The sequence below is a fragment of the Perca flavescens genome, chromosome 1 (genome assembly GCF_004354835.1).
Source record: "Perca flavescens isolate YP-PL-M2 chromosome 1, PFLA_1.0, whole genome shotgun sequence".
NCBI lineage: Eukaryota > Metazoa > Chordata > Actinopteri > Perciformes > Percidae > Perca > Perca flavescens.
The window spans coordinates 19751379-19769068 of NC_041331.1; the positions used below are offsets into that span (position 1 = coordinate 19751379).

Below are 17690 nucleotides of genomic sequence, written 5' to 3' on the forward strand. Positions count from 1 at the left end.
TTTACACTGTGGCATCTAAATACTTCTTTCACCTAGAGCTGGGCAATATATCGATATTATATCGATATCATGATATGAGACTAGATATCGTCTTAGATTTTGGATATCGTAATATGACATAAGTGTTGTCTTTTCCTGGTTTTAAAGGCTGCATTACAGTAAAGTGATGTCATTACCCAGTCTTACCCAGACTGTTGTAACCTATGGTTGTAACTGTTCTATTATTTGCCTTTACCCACTTAGACATTATATCCACATCACTGATGATTATTTATCAAAAATGTCATTGTGTAAATATTTTGTGAAAGCACCATTAGTCAACATTACAATATCGTTGCGGTATCGATATCGAGCTATTTGGTCATAAATATTGTGATATCTGATTTTCTCCATATCGCCCAGCCCTACTTTCACCACCAGAAAACAGCACACAGTTTGATGATTAAAGCATACCATTGCGTCCCCGTGAGCTTTCTTTTTTTTTCTTCTTCTTCTATTTGCCAACTTGTTTGACACGCAAGCATACACACGCGCGCACACACACACACACGGAGGGAAGGGAGGGATGCACCGTTACAAACTCCTGCCTGCACTTTTCAGAGCTAACCCCCCTCCTCCTAAAGCAGCAGAGGCTTGCTGCTGTCTTTCTCCGCAGCAGAGTGGAGACTCGAGTCCGGCCAGAGAGGGTTCAATACGAGAGAGGAGGGTCAAAGCTTAAGTAACGTTACAGACCGCAATGGGGGACGAGCTGAACCGCGGAGAAAAGAGAACAGTCGCTTAATTTGCCTGTGTTATGAACGATATCCTGGAGATACACGACAGTTTAGGGTCGCAACGGTCCGCGGCAGTGATTTCACATCAAAAACGTTAACGACCAACGGTCGGAAGTACCTGAATACCTGCAGCGTGTTCCGCTCTAACGTTAGCCTCGACTCTGTGACATTGAGACACAGAGAGGGGGACAGAGAGACTACAAGACGGGACAGGAGAAAGTTTTTCAAGCTTGGCGCAGACACAGCGGTTAAACAATGCGGCTGACCCCGACAAAGTCTCTTGCATCGGTAGCCCTGCTAATCCTGCTGGTTGCCCGCTGTTCCGACAGCAGTAAGTAAACAATTACATGCTAGGTGGCTAGCTAGCTCGCTAAGTCTCCTTTGACATTTGTGTTGTTGGCTGCTGATGATGCATGTTATCAACGTCATTAACGGGGCTTTAACCGCAGATGTTTCGCAACCTTTCTAAAAATGTTTTTTGGAGCCAAAATACTGCTTAAATCCAGAGTTGTTTGACCTTCTGTTGTTCTTGTAGAACAGTAGCTAATTAATGTATTTTTGGGGTGTCTGTCTTTTATTTTAGTTTCGTTGTCTCCCCAAGAGGCGAACCAGTTTCTGAGCAGACACAGGAGAGCAAATGCAATATTCGAGGAAACGAAGCAAGGACACTTGGAGAGGGAGTGTGTGGAGGAAAAGTGCACCAAAGAGGAGGCAAGAGAAGTGTTTGAAAACGATCCTGAGACGGTGAGTGAATTATAATGATACCAAACCCCCTACTAAAGTTGTGGTTTTCAATCCAAGGTTGCATGCAGCAACCAGAGCACAACCACAACACCACACCTTCTTCTTCTTCTTCTTCTTCTTCTTCTTCTTCTCCATTGAGGTACTGCAGTATTAAAAACTCAGTGAAGTCTGTTAACTAATCAAAACACAATTAGCAGTTGACATGGACCCCAAACAGTAGTTTTCATCAACCAGGCCAGTATTTGTTAGAAAACATGAAGCTGCAAAGCAGGTTGTTTACATCATGTTCATATTGACTGGAATTGATGACTTAATGCAACAGTACAGACTAATGATTCATTGTCTGGCCCGCTAGTGTTCATGCTCCAATAAGTCCAGAGTGCTGATCGCTGTCAGTGCACATAATATTCCCATGTCAGACTTTGCATGTTTTCTTCTTCTTTTTGTTTGTTTCTGTGACAGACATTGAGTCAGCGTGACCAAGCTTTAGTTAATGAAATACGGTACCAGTGAAGACACTGCTATCCCTACACTCCCTTTAATACTTGAATGCACACATTAACACACATAGTCACTTGTGTGACTTCTTTTTTTAGCTTAAATATATTCAATTTTCAAAAAATTGGCCCTGTCTACATTCATCTTTGTTCTCACCATCTGTATCACTGTATGTCTACACATGCCTATTCTTTAATACAAAATGCATAGGAATTGTGCAAACTCCTCTCATTCTGATTGTTCTCTGGGAGCTTATTCACTGGTTTCTCTTGAACATTGGGTGAGAAATGTGTTTAAATCAACACAGTAACAATGCACATTGCCTCACTGATCTGCATGCTCCCACCCTCCTTTTCTATTCAATGTTTAATACCAACAAACAAAATCCATCGCACATGTGTGTATTCAGGAATACAGTCCCATCTGAGCTTTCATTTTCTCAAAGGAAGAGCAGGATACCCAGGGCTCGGTTTACACCTATCGCCATTTCTAGCCACTGGGGGACCATAGGCAAGCAGTGGGAAGGCATATTAATGTTAAAAGAAACTCATAAAGTTAAATTTTCATGCCATGGGACCTTTTAAAAAGCGATCAAATTCCCTAGAATCTATTTATTTATTTATTTTTACCAATGATTCACCTAAATAATTTCTGTTTAAATGTTACCGCTGACAACGACTACGTCATATCCGTTTCCAGCAAAACAGACTGAAAGCAGAAAATGCAGAATATACATGAAAGAATCAAATCGGGTCAAAAGCATATGGTCCCAGCCCTTCTGGAGATGCTGTGCTCTTTAATGATCGCTCTTACTCTCGAAGTTTTGATGTTGTGAATTGAAGTGGCGAGGGAGTGAATGAGGCAATCGATGACTCAGAGATTACTCTTAAAGGAACACGGTGACTTATTGGGACTTTAGCTTATTCACCGTATCCCCCAGAGTTAGATAAGACCATACATACCCTTCTCATCTCCGTGCGTGTTGTAACTCTGTCAGAGGCACCCGCCACTAGCCTCGCTTAGCACAGATCCTGGAGGTAACTGGCTCCAACTAGCCTACTGCTCCCAATAAGTGACAAAATAACGCCAACATTTTCCTATTTACATTTTGTGATTTGTATAGTCACAGCGTGTACAAATAACAACGTCACATGAGACACAGCCATCTTCTAACCGTATACATACTGGGAACTACTGCTACTTCTGCTACTTGGGCGGAGTGATTTGCTTGCAGCACCTGAGAAGCTCTGTGGTGAGGAACAGAGAGTAGCAGTGCTTTGCCTTCTGAGAATATAGTTCCCGGTATGTATACAGTTAGAAGACGGCTGTGTCCCATGTCACGTTGTTAATTGTACACGCTGGTAACGCCGGTTACCTCCAGGATCTGTGCTAAGCTAGGCTAGCGGTGGGTGCATCAGACAGAGTTACAACACGCACGGAGATGAGAAGAGTATGGACTTATCCAACTCTGGGGGACACGGTGAATAAGCTAAAGTCCCAATAAGTCGGCGTGTTCCTTTAAAATTAGCCAGATGGACTGATATGGAAACTGAGGGAAGATTAAAGTGAAGTTGAGCTGGGTTCAGAGGAAAAGGTGAGGTCAGGTGATTCAGTTTGAATCAGCTGAACGCACGTTGCCATCAGAATAGAGTTTGTGTGTGTGCCTGTATTTTTCTACCATGTCGTGTTACAAAGCTGCAGTCTTATTCATAGCTGCATTATTCATTCTCAAAGTGCCCATCTCTGACTCTGCATTTTCTTCTGCTGCAGTTTTCTGCCTCTGCAGAGAGAGGGTGTTCCTGGATACTCATGATTATCTTTGGCTATGCACGTGATCACGCTAAGTTTCTGGTCTCTCACTTGTTAGATGAAAAAAAGCTGTCACAACTGACTGTTATGTTACGATTAGTAATATTCCAATTCATCTTAACCTAATTTGACTGACCTTTGCAAATCATTTGTTGCAGTAAATCAGGGGTATAATCAGGCTTCACGTTGAGTAATATGTCCCTACCTTTAGTTGACTTTTGACTAATAACTGATTCTTACAAGAGACTTTTTTTTACCTCAGCCTGCTGCATCTGGCTCATAAGTCTCTGTGCATCCAGAGCTGTCTTTCCATTGTTTAGATCATCCCCAAATTCTGACCTATATGTGCAGGAGTAACGCACTTCTCATCGGGATCCCTAACAAAAGCCTGCAGAGACTGCAGTATGTTCAGAATAGTGCTGCTCTGGTGAGAGTGCGAAAATACGTCCACATCACACCCATCCTCCATTCACTTCACTGGCTTCCTGTTTCCGCCAGGATTGAATATAAGGTCTCCCTTCTTACGCACCAGTGCATCTATGGAAATGTACCCCCGAAAGAACTACTCAACCCTCTAACTACAACTCAATCCCTCCGTTCAACAAACTCAAACCGCCTCCTTCTCCCCAAGACTAAGCTCAGCACCAAGGGTGATTAGGCTTTCTGTTCTGCCGCTCCTCAGATATGGAATGCCCTCCCCGACCATCTGAGGGCACCTCAGACTACTGAGACTTTTAAAAAAAGACTAAAAACATTTATTTTTAGCAGAATTTATGAGTTTTAATTAACCCTGCAAGTCGTTGCACTGTCTATTTGTATTTTATATTGATGTTCTTATCATGCTTTTCTGATCTTAACTGTAACACTTTGAGATTTGCTCCAAATGTAAAGTGCCTTACAAATAAAATGTATTATTATTATTATTATTATGAGTACTGCAGCCAGGAGGCACGATGGATGCTACTGCTATCAGGAATGCAGAGCATTCTCAGGATGCCTTTGGCAAAGGGCCGCACCCATTAGAGACACACACACACACAGAGATTACAGAATAATCATATTGTAATCTCTCTCTCCCAACATTAAACACACACACACACAAATGTAAAAACGAAAGATTGTTTATGAACTTCTTTTCACTCCCATGAGTACGGACACAGAGTTCAGGCATGAAACAAACTAAATTCCAGATTATGTCAAGTTTTAACAGAACCCCTACTACTAATCGTAAGCATGTATTTATATTATCTTGTTCTGTTTAGATTTTTTGTTTATAAGCCTATGTAACTTTATCCCCCTCTCTTTCCACATCTTTAGGACTACTTCTATCCCAAGTATTTGGGTAAGTTATCATTCTGACTAAAGCTCTCCATTTCTACTAACAGCCAGCTTGACTGATTACATGTTTGTAATATCTTTGTTTTCATTTTTTGTTTCCGTCTAGCTTGTGTGGAGAAGTTTGGAGATGCTGAAATAAAGAAACAGGATCTGATTACATGTGTTCACAGTAAGTTTTATGCCCTCCTATCTGTCTACCTACCTCGTGTTAGAGCTTGATGGCAGAACTGTGGACAGGTTCACAGACATCTTTTCACTGTGTAAGTATTATCACATCCAGAGCGAGGCACCTAGTTGTAGTGTGGGGTTGGGCTGCACTGCAGTAACACTGCTCTGCATCACACTGAGCCACTCACACTCTGCAGAAAAAGTAAAAAAGGACAGATGATGAAAAGGTGCTAAATTTCTTTGGCAACTCCAGTTTTTGCAGCGTGACACACCTGAATGATGAAGTAGCCTGAGTGGGCTGTATGTGCGTGAGCTCAGGTATGAGTAACATTGCAGCACTTTGCTACAGTGATGCTGCAGATTGGTGAATGAGTGACACACCCCTTTAGTCGTCACACACTCACTCACTCACTTTCTCTGGGTGACTGCACTAGCGTCTTCGTGAGCTGTCTCAGTGAAGGAGGAGTGACGTGAAATAGAGAGTCTGACGTGAGTGGAGCACAGGTTCTGCTGCATCAGGATACAAGAGACCAACCCAGCTTTACTGCTATTGGCTGAGGAACCTCGGGGGGGTTTCCATGACTCAGCTGCAGCATCATGACACAGCAGCTCACCACCTCTCTCTATCTCTTTTTCGCTGCAAATCTCCCAATGCCCAACAGTGTCCGGCCTGAGTGCAGACTAGTGATGGGCGCTAACCCAGTATGAAAGCAGATCATGACATTCCACTAATTCCATTTATGGAATTCTTTAGACATTTTACAAACATGGCATGTTATGGAAAGATACAGTTTGGGTTTTATATTTGCACATACCAAAAGCACAGCAGTGTTTATTCTCCCCCTCCTCCCTGTTTCCCGTAGTCTGCAGTTTGCTGACTCAAATTTTGTGTCAATTGCTCTGCAGAAAATCATAAATCATCATTAAATACACATCTTCCCATTCTCTAGCATATACTGTCAGTGACATAAATTGTTGCTGCTCTATAAACGTTGAGGGACTAAATCGTCATTGTGGTAGCCCACTGTGTGTTACCTGTGTTAATCCTCCACTGAAAGGAGATGAGCACAAGTTACCTTGGCTCAAATGAAGAACAAAACAATATTATGAAATTTACTTTGTTAAAACATGTCGGGCTTCTCTGTAATCGTCCGACAATGTTGCATCAACTTAAAGGGCTTTTGGATTTTTGGTGTTCTGTACAATAAGCTGACTAATATGTTTTGTATTTTAGAAAACTTTTAACCTGGTAATGCATCTTAGATGCATTTTTAGTATTGCAGTAGCTCCAGAATGTGTATTTGCCAACGCTCTAAAAGATTGTGTAACATGTTAAAGTGCTCATATTGTGCTTTTTGGCTTTTCCCCTTTCCTTTACTGTGTTCTATATCTTTTTGTGTACATTATAGGTTTACAAAGTGAAAAAGCCCAAAGTCCACCCCAAAGGGACTTACCATCTCTAACAGAAAGCACTGTTCACAAACTGCTCCAAACAGCTCTGTTGTAGTCAAGCCTTTACTTCCGTGACAAACGCGCGTCACTTTGTAACACGTTATAATGCTCGCCTAGCTGCTAGCATGGCACGCCCTCATACTCTGTAACTGACTAGCTAGCAGTACTTACTGCGCATGTGCGACTCCCAACTAAGATGGTACAGAAGTGAGATGTCTCACTCTGTAGCTAAAACAGAGAGCTCAACACACGAAAAGAGGAGCTGCAGCAATGTGCAAGTACAACAGAAATATGGTGTTTTCTGAAAATTAAACCACATAAACCTATTCTGTAATACAAATTATGAACAATTACAATTACGAACCTGGAAATTTGCTTAATATGAGCACTTTAATAATAAACTTAAATCACTTAAAACACTGGATGTTTCACTAATGAAATTAAGGTTTTTATATGTACAGTATTGTACATCATTCAGTGAAGAAGTTGTGCCTTTGTGTTTTACATGGGAGCTTATCTCTCTCGTGTTCCCTTCATTTTCTCCACATACTGCCCTTTTCTTTGGCTGAACTCCAGCTAACATGCCCAGACTTGTCGAGCAGTTAAACTCCACTGTTGGGAAAAGGAAAGCGCACAGGGAGAGAAAAAGTTTTTACACATGTGCTCACTTACAGAAGCGTGTAGTGAAAGAGTGGGTCGAATGAAAATATGTAATAGAAAAAAAGGCCAAACAGAAAAGTTAAATCTCCAGTTGATCTTGTTTTTTTTTGTGAGCTAGAGGACAGGTTAGGGCATCTCCGGCAGGAGGGCTTAGCCAGCATTTGGCTATTTATATTGAACTCCTGATATGCAGAGTATAAGGGATGCCCTTCCTCTGTCTGGTATCAATACACAGTTACACTCACTGTATGCGTTCAGTTTGCACGGACTCTATTCTAAAGAAATAACATCTCTTTCCTCTGTGTCTGTCTGTTTTTGTTTTTTCTTTCACTTGAAGATATTCCAGACCAGTGCTCTCCTTCTCCCTGTATTGCCAGAGGTACGGTGCGCTGTGAGGACAAAAAGGGCGACTTCCTCTGTCACTGTTTCACAGGCTGGGAAGGAGCCACATGTGACAAAGGTACTGTCATCATCGCTTTGGAAATTGAGAGAGGATATACTGTGTAGCTCAGCAGAGGTTGCATTTCTGCACCGTCACTCTGTCATATCCAGCGTCTCTGGATAGATGACATAGTCTCTGTGACCTTGCTTCTGACAGTCAACTCTTGTCCTGTATACTGATAGAAAGATCTGGCTTCCCATCACTTTCATTAGTCATATAATTGTTCAATATTTTCATCGTTTCTCATCATATTGATTTTTTTTTTTTTTATGTTGTTTTATTTTGACCTTCCAAAACTACTTCTAGTGTTTCTGTTTCACTTTTATCTTACTATTGCAACTGTTGTTGTTCTATAATATCTGCGGCTGCTGCTGTTATTAATAATGTGCAAATGTTGTGTCCGGTCAATATGAACTGCATGTACGGACAGGAATCCGTTTGTCTCAGTTAGAGGTCAAAGCTAGTTACTGTGTATATATGTAAGGGGAGGCTTGGATTGAAAAGTTAGAACAAGGATGCCACTTTTACAAGGGAAATGTACCAAATATTTAGTGTGTAGTGTGTATGCAGAAACTGGAAAACACACAATTTGTATACACACACACACTCTGTGAGGGAGAGGGAAAAATTGTGATTTATGGCACAGACACCATTCCACACATTTCCACTCTGACTCATCCTGCCACCTTACTGTGAGAGGAAACCCAAACAGATTCAGTTTGACTCGGTCTGAGCCTTTTCCACTTGACGACTGCGCTCCTCCTAAACACTCAGCTGCCACAATGACATAGTGTGTCAGTTATTTGTGAAGCGTTTAACAAAGTAAGTACAAATTTACATGGCCTTTTAAGTGAACTTTTCAAATTATCAAACTTCACACTGTGTACTCCTTTTCAGAATTGAATCGTTAAATTGCGTTATATATGTCCTAATCCTGAATTACTATAGGACATCTTAGCACAAGCTAAACAGCCTAATGCTTTTCACAGCCCATGATGAGGTTTTTCCTGTGTTCATGTTGACCGTACCACCATCCTATGTGCAGATGTCAACGAGTGCAGCAAGAGAAATGGAGGGTGTGTCCACGAGTGCAACAACACTATGGGCAGTTACCGCTGCTCCTGTCACCAAGGCTACATGTTGGTAGGACGCCACATGTGTTACGGTAAGCACACCATCTATCAACTGGAATCATTGTCAATACTGTAGTTGCACATAACTCTTTGTTTGACTCCACTTCAAACTATAAAATGGATATTATTTCTGCAGTTATATTTGCATAAATATTTGCAAACATTTGAAATGTGAGAGTTTTTGTGTTCAAGGTCCCTAAAGCAAGCCAAAGGCAGTGTTGTTCATTGTATGTCCATAAAGAATAAATTGTTTGGTTCATAAGTAAGGCAAATACACATCAACCTCACAGACCCTTTGCCGGGTCCAACATTACAAACTCATGTTGTGCAAACTATCATTGTTTAAACCCACAGAAGTCATGATGAAGACATCTTGAAATGTAATGGTACAGCCTCCAAAAATGGTAACTTTGATGTAGGGCTGGGCAATATATCGATATTATATCGATATCGTGATACAAGACTAGATATCATCTTAGATTTTGGATATCATAATATCGTGATATGACATAAGTGTTGTCTTTTCCTGGTTTTAAAGGCTGCATTACAGTACAGTGATGTACTTTTTTGAACTTACCATATCGCCCAGCCCTACTTTGATGTACATTTTTCTTTACGTGTAAGTGTGACGTAGTTTCAGTGATTGCTGGAACAAGCTGTATACTCTGTATGTACAGTACGGTGTGAACAAACAGTTTAAATCAATCTAATGACCTCATTTTAAATTTAATATTGAGGTCATTTTGAATCAAGTGGTTAACCAATCAGGACCAGAATCTACTAGCATCTGTCTTGTGGCTTATATTAATTTCCCACTCCTCAAAATGAATCCAGTTTAGGTGTCTGGTGTCTTTTCCTGACCCATTTTATTCCTGAAGCTAATGAGCAAAGGTACAAATAACCTCATCAGATCATGTCCTTTTCAGCTGAGGAGTTGACTTCATAGTCTTCGTGGCTCTGTTGAATTTCCACCAGACTTTGACCTGTCCAGCTGACCACATTTTGTGTCTTTCAGATGTGGATGAATGTAAGGAAACAGGTGTGTGTGGAACAGCACGGTGTGAGAATAAGGAGGGCAGCTACGATTGCTTGTGTGATGTTGGCTATGTCTACGACAATGAAACCAAGAGCTGCGTTGGTACGTGTGTATACATACACACACACACACACACACACAGAGGCAAAGACACACAAACACATAGTTTCATGAGAGCAGCTTCAGCCTCAGCAGGACTTGATGCAGCTGTGGGGTCAGGAACGGAATGCAACGACATTTGGAGAAAAAAATTGTACAAGTAGGTAACAGGTCACTGTCTCCATGCTGTTAGAAAAAGTTCATTTTTTAGGAGGAAAATACACAGACTGACCCTGTGATTCACCTTTGCTTAGTACATAATGTTCTTTGCCAGAGTGGCTTTTTGATTGTAAATATGCTGTAGTTTCCAGATTAGAGAAGTTTTTGCCACTTTTCAGTCCTCTAAAACACATCAAATCATGCTCTAAACATGCAATTATTTAAAAACACCATGACAGCCATCTAAACAATCACTGCAGCATCACTAAGCCTACCTAATCTTCAAGTAGCCTTGGACCTTAATAAACAAGTTTAGTTATTAATAAACAAGTTTAATCTCATGTTTTCCCCTAAATATGTAGCAAGAGGCATTAGCTAACTGCTCCACATACACGTCTATACTCAAGGAATGGAAGGATGTCCAAGGCTAAAAAATATGCTATACTTATGCTCTTATTTAATAAGATAACACAACACGATAAATAACCACAACATCAGGTCTCTTGGTAAAAACATAAAAAAAAATGTACAGACTTTAACCAAAGTCATTAATCACTTGTGTGCCCCTGTTTTGCTCGGCAGTGGAAACCAGACTTTTCATAACCTCAGTGTCCCTCCTCTGAGAATTAACATTTATTATGGCCAACCTTCTCATGGCCATGTAAGGTTGTATATGGAGCAGTATATGGAGCAGGGAGATACCGCCCAGTCCCCGTCAAAGACCCCTTGTCTCAAAGTGTTGTTTGCGTTCCCTGATATGTTGACAGAAAAGTCATCTGATATTTTTTTTTTTTATAACTAATGTTTTTTTTTTTAGATCCTTGAAAGTTTTGACTAATTCCTCCCCAGATGGGACTCTGATAACTTCATGAGCTCTCTGATTCTCTGTAACCCTTTATACCTCACTCACTCATGGCTTTCATCTCTCCTCCTTTTACTTTTTCAACCCGCTCTGTCGCTCGTCAGATGTGGACGAGTGTGAGGCGTGTGTGTGTGCAGGGGAGTGTCTGAACACTCCAGGGAGTTTCCGTTGCTTCTGCGATGGTCGTCAGGGCATGAAGCTGGGCCAGGACCTCAGGAGCTGTAAGGTGAAATACGATGAACTGTGCCAAATACTAAACCAGCAATTTCATAGCTCAGCTCTCACCTTTTGTTGGTAAACGTGAACTATAAACTGTGTTCTTGATCGGTTAAATCATTTTAAATTAGTCAAGATACACAAATGGTTCTCAGCAAGGAGCAGCGTGCCTTATCTCCAGTTTTATGTTTGTGTTTTCACAGCCTATAACTCCCTGTATGTCGCCGTCTCTGAAGAGGAACTCACGTTCGCTCTACCTGGGCCGCATGTTCAGCGGCGTGCCAGTGGTGAGGCTGCGTTTCCGCCGGAGGATTCAGACTGGGTGAAAAAATTGTTTTGATGCTCAACACTCTCAACAGTAGTCTCCTAACGAAAAGATGACTCTACATGTATACCTTAGTTACAGTAATTATGAAGATAGATCACATTATTAAAAAGAGTAATCACAACTCTTCCTGTTTGGTTCTGGTAAGACTGTTTTAGTTTAATTTATAGATTAGAAGACTTAAAGGGAGTGTTAAGTATTACTCCAGCAACAAACCATCTCAACACTGCCTAAAGAACTGCAACTCAAAACATGTTGCCTAACTTTCTGCAGTTTGTCGATTTGTAAGCATTAGAAGATACAATAATTCACTTTTTACAAGCAATGAAATTCCTGTTTTTGTTTTAAATGGGGATGTTTGTATTGAAAGTATACAGCGGACTGAACAGTCCCTTGGTTTCATGTCAGAAACCGAAACCTTAGTTTTTTTTACCATACATAGTCACTCTGTGAATTGTGTCAGCTAATAAAAAAAAGACTTGTGTTATCTGGGGAAAGTGCCAAGTGGATAGCAGATAAAATATTTCACTCAGAGGAATTGTTTTTCTCCCTGCCCCTTTTTTCCTTTACTTCAAGTTCATTCTCAGTTATTTTTGTCATACTGACATACTTACTCAAATGTCACTGCTCCCCACCTCCCAGGTTTTCTGCAGAGTTTGACTTCCGCACCTACGACCACGAAGGGGTGATCTTCTTTGCTGGAGGTCACCTCAACAGCTCCTGGATCGTGCTGGCAATGCACCATGGGAAGCTGGAGCTGCAGCTGAAGTACGGCACAGTCAGCAGGGTCACTAGCAGCGGACCCATCGTCAGTGACGGCCAGTGGAGAAAGGTTGGCCAGCACTCCACGGCTGTCTACATAAGCCTCGTCCGCAGATTTTCAAACTTCTTTAAATGTCCCGTTTTCTTTTCAGATCTCGGTGGAGGAGCAGGGGCGGAGTCTAGTGATTAAGATTGACAGGGAGGCCGTCATGAAGATTGCGGTAAACGGTGATCTGTTTACGCTACAGAAGGGCATGCACGAACTCAACCTCACCGTGGGAGGAGTCCCTTTCAGAGAGGACGGCCTCATCAATCAGGTGTTTATTTGTATGTGCTCGTACATTTTCTTGAATATGTACCAAAGAGCGATGCTCTTTACATATTTCTCAACTGGTGTGATTATCACGTAGGTGAACCCCCGTCTGGACGGCTGTATGAAGGAGTGGAGGTGGTTGACGGGCGAAGATACGTCCATACAAGAAACTATTCGGTCCAATGACAACATGCAGTGTTTCAGCGCCGAGGATCCTGGAGCGTATTACCCCGGCACAGGCTTCGCTCTCTTCAACATCAGCTACGGTGCAGTGTGTGCATGTGTGAGAGTGTTATGCATAGCGTGACTGCGGATAGCATATCTGAGCTTAATGGCTTCTTCCTGAAGTAGTTAGTCAATGTTTATTTGTTTGGGTGAATGTTAGTTGGCTCCCTTCTCTTTTGTCAACAGTTTGCCTCATCTTTGTTTGTCGATAAAGTTCATGACCTGCTGGTTCTCTCACTTTCTGTTATCGTCACTTTAGAATCACAGAACCTGAGCGTACAGTTGACCCTGCGTCCAACTTCTGCGATCGGACTGCTGTTTGCACTCGTTCACCAGGACAGAGTGCCTCTCTCCATCGCTCTGGCAGACTATCATCCCGGCACTGATGAATGGCGGGATGTGAGTACTTAAAAGCTCAACCTGTGTTTAAATGAGTTTGTTACTGTGTTCGATCTCAAAACTGACCTCTTCACTGGTGTTTTCAGTTTGTTCTGGTATCTGTCGGTGATGTCATCACTGCCAGCTCTCCAGCCCCCCTGTGTGACGGTGAGAGTCATGAAATCCAGGTGACCATCTCAGGCAACCAAACCCTGCTGCTGGTCGACGGCCAGTCTGGGCGTAGTGAAGACACAGAAATTCCCTTTGACGTCCTCTCACAGTCCAGCACCTTTATTGGAGGCCTCCCTGGTGAGGACACCCTCATTTCTATACACATTTAGGATGTTATTCATGCAGTATGTAGGGTTTTATTTGCACAATATGCAGAAAAAGTGTTAGTGGAGATGCTAAGTATTAAAAACAGTAGACAAATATTTTATACTGAGGTGGAAGTTAAAGGTCCAGTGTGTAACGTGTTTAGTTCATTATCAAAATCTGTGTTGCCTGTTCACAAACTTGTCCTTTTTCATGAATATTTACCACCACCATCAATTGCAAGTATTCCTTTTGGCTTGAAATTTTACATTTGCATTCGCATGAACTCATAGATGTATTGAGAGATGCTCCATATTCATGCGCCATCTTGAAATACGTTAGCTGGTAAGGGACATACAGGACATACTGCTCCGCCTTTCGCGTTTTCGCTGTCACACGATAAACTCACCAGTGCTGCTAATGCTGCTAATGGGTATCGTAGCTTCCCGGCCCCGGCAAATTTGAAGAAGGAAACATGGAGGACCACATGTATTCAAAATCCAAAATTTCAGGAACAGGAGTCTTCTTCTTTTTGAAGCGTGAAGGCTACCGTAGCTGTAATACGTACTTTGAACTGCGTGGTGCGAGAGAGTTGATTGCGATATATGATCTCAACACTGGATGGGAGAAATTCCTACACATTGGACCTTTTTAAGGATTCATAATTGCCACATTGAAAAATCTAAATCAAAGTCAGTCATTTTCTCTTTTCAGTATGTGAGAAGCTTGTCATTTAAAAAACACACATTATTGTTGGCTATTCATGCAGCAAAAATGTGTAGTCTAGGACATGTGCAGACGCAAAACAAGTATTTTGCACAAGTAGATTTTTAAATTGCAAAGCCACACAAGTCTCGTTATATCCAGTTTTCTTGAGCAGATCAATTGAATGATGTAAAGATTATGTTTTTGTTGCCAATCTCTTTCTAAACACTCCACATGTCAGCAATACATTATCTTATCCAGTAAATGATGAAAAGATGTGATTCCTGCAAGATTCCTACCATTTATAAGTGGCTCACTTTGTTTTCTTGGACTGTACGTATATAGCAAACGATTATGATGCATAGTTGTCACTTCTGCAGTGACTGGCAGCTGTGTCAATAATTCAGGAGCCAACTTTCCTCAAACTTGAAAGAAAACATAATGAGGATTTATTTTTCGCCTTGATGAGAATTGTCATGTGTACTTGATAAAAGCTTGAAGTGTTGGTTACTGTGCCTGCTGAGTCTGACTGATTCAACACGCTGACTAATACTGTTACAAACTCATGGTTGGATCTCAGCTGGGGCTCACACACAGTCCCATCTTGTTATCTGCTGGATCTCATGCTGTCCTTTCTTCCCTCAGATGTTCCTCTGGTGTCCACGCTGGTGTCGGCGCCCTACAGGGGCTGTATGGAGGTCAGTGTTAACGGACAGTCTCTGGACTTGGACCAGGCCATCCACAAACACAACGACATCCGCTCACACTCCTGCCCCCTGCTGGACTCTCACCAGTGACCAGCGCACTAGTCTGCCAAAACTGATCCATGAGCAGTTCATTGAGGCAATAAGGATTATTTCCAATATATTTATAAAAGCTTTGACCAGTGGAGATACGTTTTAGATTGGAATGTTTAAAAAACAAACAGCTGGACCAGGTGTCGTGGTTCAGCTGGAGCCTTAGCCCAGGATCACCCTGCCCTTTTACTGTGATGACACTGCTGCCTAGAGGCATTTGCAGGGATTTTCACAGTATTCTCAGTATAATGACTCATTAAGACAGTTGGTCAGGCAATGAGCAATGTCCCCTGTACTTGGCAAAAGATATGGGAATACACGCTGCACAACATTGCCTCAAAAACTGCCCATGTATAACAGCCTTGTAAGCCCACAAGAACACACAGGGCCGTATTTAGATCAATATAAAATTTTTGGTCTTGGGTCAGCCTGCTACGCCTGGCATCCTGTGCTTGAATGCAGATCTGACTGGAACTTTGTAGGCAGCGTGACTCTTTTCTGCAGCAACACAGCTGCTAGAGCTGTGGTCACGTTGCTTACATCCAGTTCACCTATGGCCCGTGCTCACAACGCTTGAAATAATCAAGTGCTCATGTAGAATCTGATCAAATGAAAATATGGGGACCAGATAAATAGTCCTTCATCAGCTACCATACTCAGAGAAAATGTGTGAATAGGTGCTCAGATCTTCATGAGTGTTTGGTGCATTATGACTTCAAGGCTCGATTGGGGACTAAATCAATCTTATTTGCTCCTAACAAGATGAATCACCATCCGTCACCACAGCAGGGGTGGCATGGTGTTAGGCACAACTTTGTGTTCTGTTGAAAACCTCGCACATTGTTGCAGGTAGCAGTGGAGTGCGTGTGCGCGTGCCGCCATTTTCTTGATTCCCTCTGGACTAAAAGCAGCACTCCTGGTCTGCCTGCAACCTTAAAAATCAACCATGTGCCTAAAAAGAACAACCAACCCAAACTTCACAATAGCTTCCCTCGAAAACAGGGGAATCATTTCACAAAGGTGCAGTACTGTAACACACAAACAAAACTAATGCTTAATGAAATGTTGTACTCATTGCAGTTAATACACTATGCATTACCACCTGTGCATTTTAGAGTGTTAGAGTCTTTTAAAGAACAGACTGACACCCTGATTCCCAATAATCTTCAATCACTAACTTTGTCACAAAGGCCCCTTCTTTCCCTTAGAATCACCCAGTCACATTTAATACCTGCCATATACTGACCTGAGGATGATAGATTAGACTCAGAAGCACAGGGAGACAGGAAGGGGCCCTCTCCTTGAAGGAGAGAGAGTGATCACTGCATCAAACGCACCACACAAGCTACTGAGAGTAAAAAGCGTGCGCTGTAATATACTGAATATGTAAATAATGTGATTGTACAATGCTTAATAGAAGACAGAAAACAAAAACTACCTTTTGCTCACTGAGGTTTTCTGCACATTTAAGTTGATCCAAAGTCAAAAAGTAATGCGAGTATCTTGACTTCATCTGCTTCCTAAAAGGTTTTGAGCGACAAATACACAATTTTTCTCTTTGGGAGAGCAAAGTATCATAAATCTTTAGGGACTCTGTTTTATTTAAATATGATTTTATAGGTGCTGAGCAAATCAAAACACAATAAAAAAAACAACAAAGAATGTCAGGAGCATTGTGACTGAGAATGCCAAAAGGGCTCCAGTTTTATTTTACCTTCCTCTGTAATGTAACATTTTCTAGTTTTCTGATGAATGAATGCCAGAATATAGTGCTTTACGAGTTATTGTTTTGGTTTTTTTTATCATGTGTTGTATATTGAACTTGTCTTTAGTTTTAATTTTTCACTTTAACTGCCAGTATGTGTACAATGCTGAGAGGAGTCTGCCTTTTGAGTTTTTACAGTGAAAATCCTATTTAAAAATAAAAGCAGTTGTATGAACATTATAGAGTAAAATTGTATTTTCAAAAAACGCATTTGTATGCAGTGTGGTTTCTTAAACTTTCCATTTCTTGCTCCATATGTGACATGGAGCAAGGTTTACTTTATGTATTTGTATTTTCCAGTACAGCCTTCGACTGTATTGAGTTGTTTTTGTGGTTTACATATATAGTCTTACTTTAAAGTGCTCATATTATGCTCATTTTCAGGTTCATAATTGCATTAAGATATATCAGAATAGGTTTATGTGGTTTAATTTTCAAAAAACACCATATTTTTTGTTGTACTGCACATTGCTGCAGCTCCTCTTTTCACCCTGTGTGTTGAGCTCTCTGTTTTAGCTACAGAGTGAGACATCTCACTTCTGTACCATCTTAGTTGGGAGTCGCACATGTGCAGTAGCTAGGTAAGGACAAAGGTCAGTTACAGAGTGTGAGGGCGTGCCATGCTAGCAGCTAGGCGAGCATTATAACGTGTGTTACAAAGTGACTCACGTTCGTCATGGAAGTAAAGGCTGGACTACAACAGAGCTGTTTGGAGC

At 41.5% G+C, this 17690-nt stretch overlaps 1 protein-coding gene across 1 annotated transcript; it reads left to right on the forward strand.

Annotated features, from left to right (window-relative positions):
* Positions 1-463: 463 nt before the first annotated feature.
* On the forward strand, positions 464-17154 carry gas6 (growth arrest-specific 6). The gene is made up of 15 exons (XM_028578696.1): positions 464-1104; positions 1357-1517; positions 5142-5166; positions 5269-5331; positions 7780-7902; positions 8930-9049; positions 10033-10155; positions 11278-11399; positions 11593-11711; positions 12357-12546; positions 12629-12793; positions 12887-13055; positions 13274-13413; positions 13500-13701; positions 15058-17154. The coding sequence occupies exons 1-15, from the start codon at positions 1029-1031 to the stop codon at positions 15207-15209; spliced, it is 1950 nt and encodes a 649-aa protein (XP_028434497.1). The 5' UTR covers positions 464-1028; the 3' UTR covers positions 15210-17154.
* Positions 17155-17690: the final 536 nt, after the last annotated feature.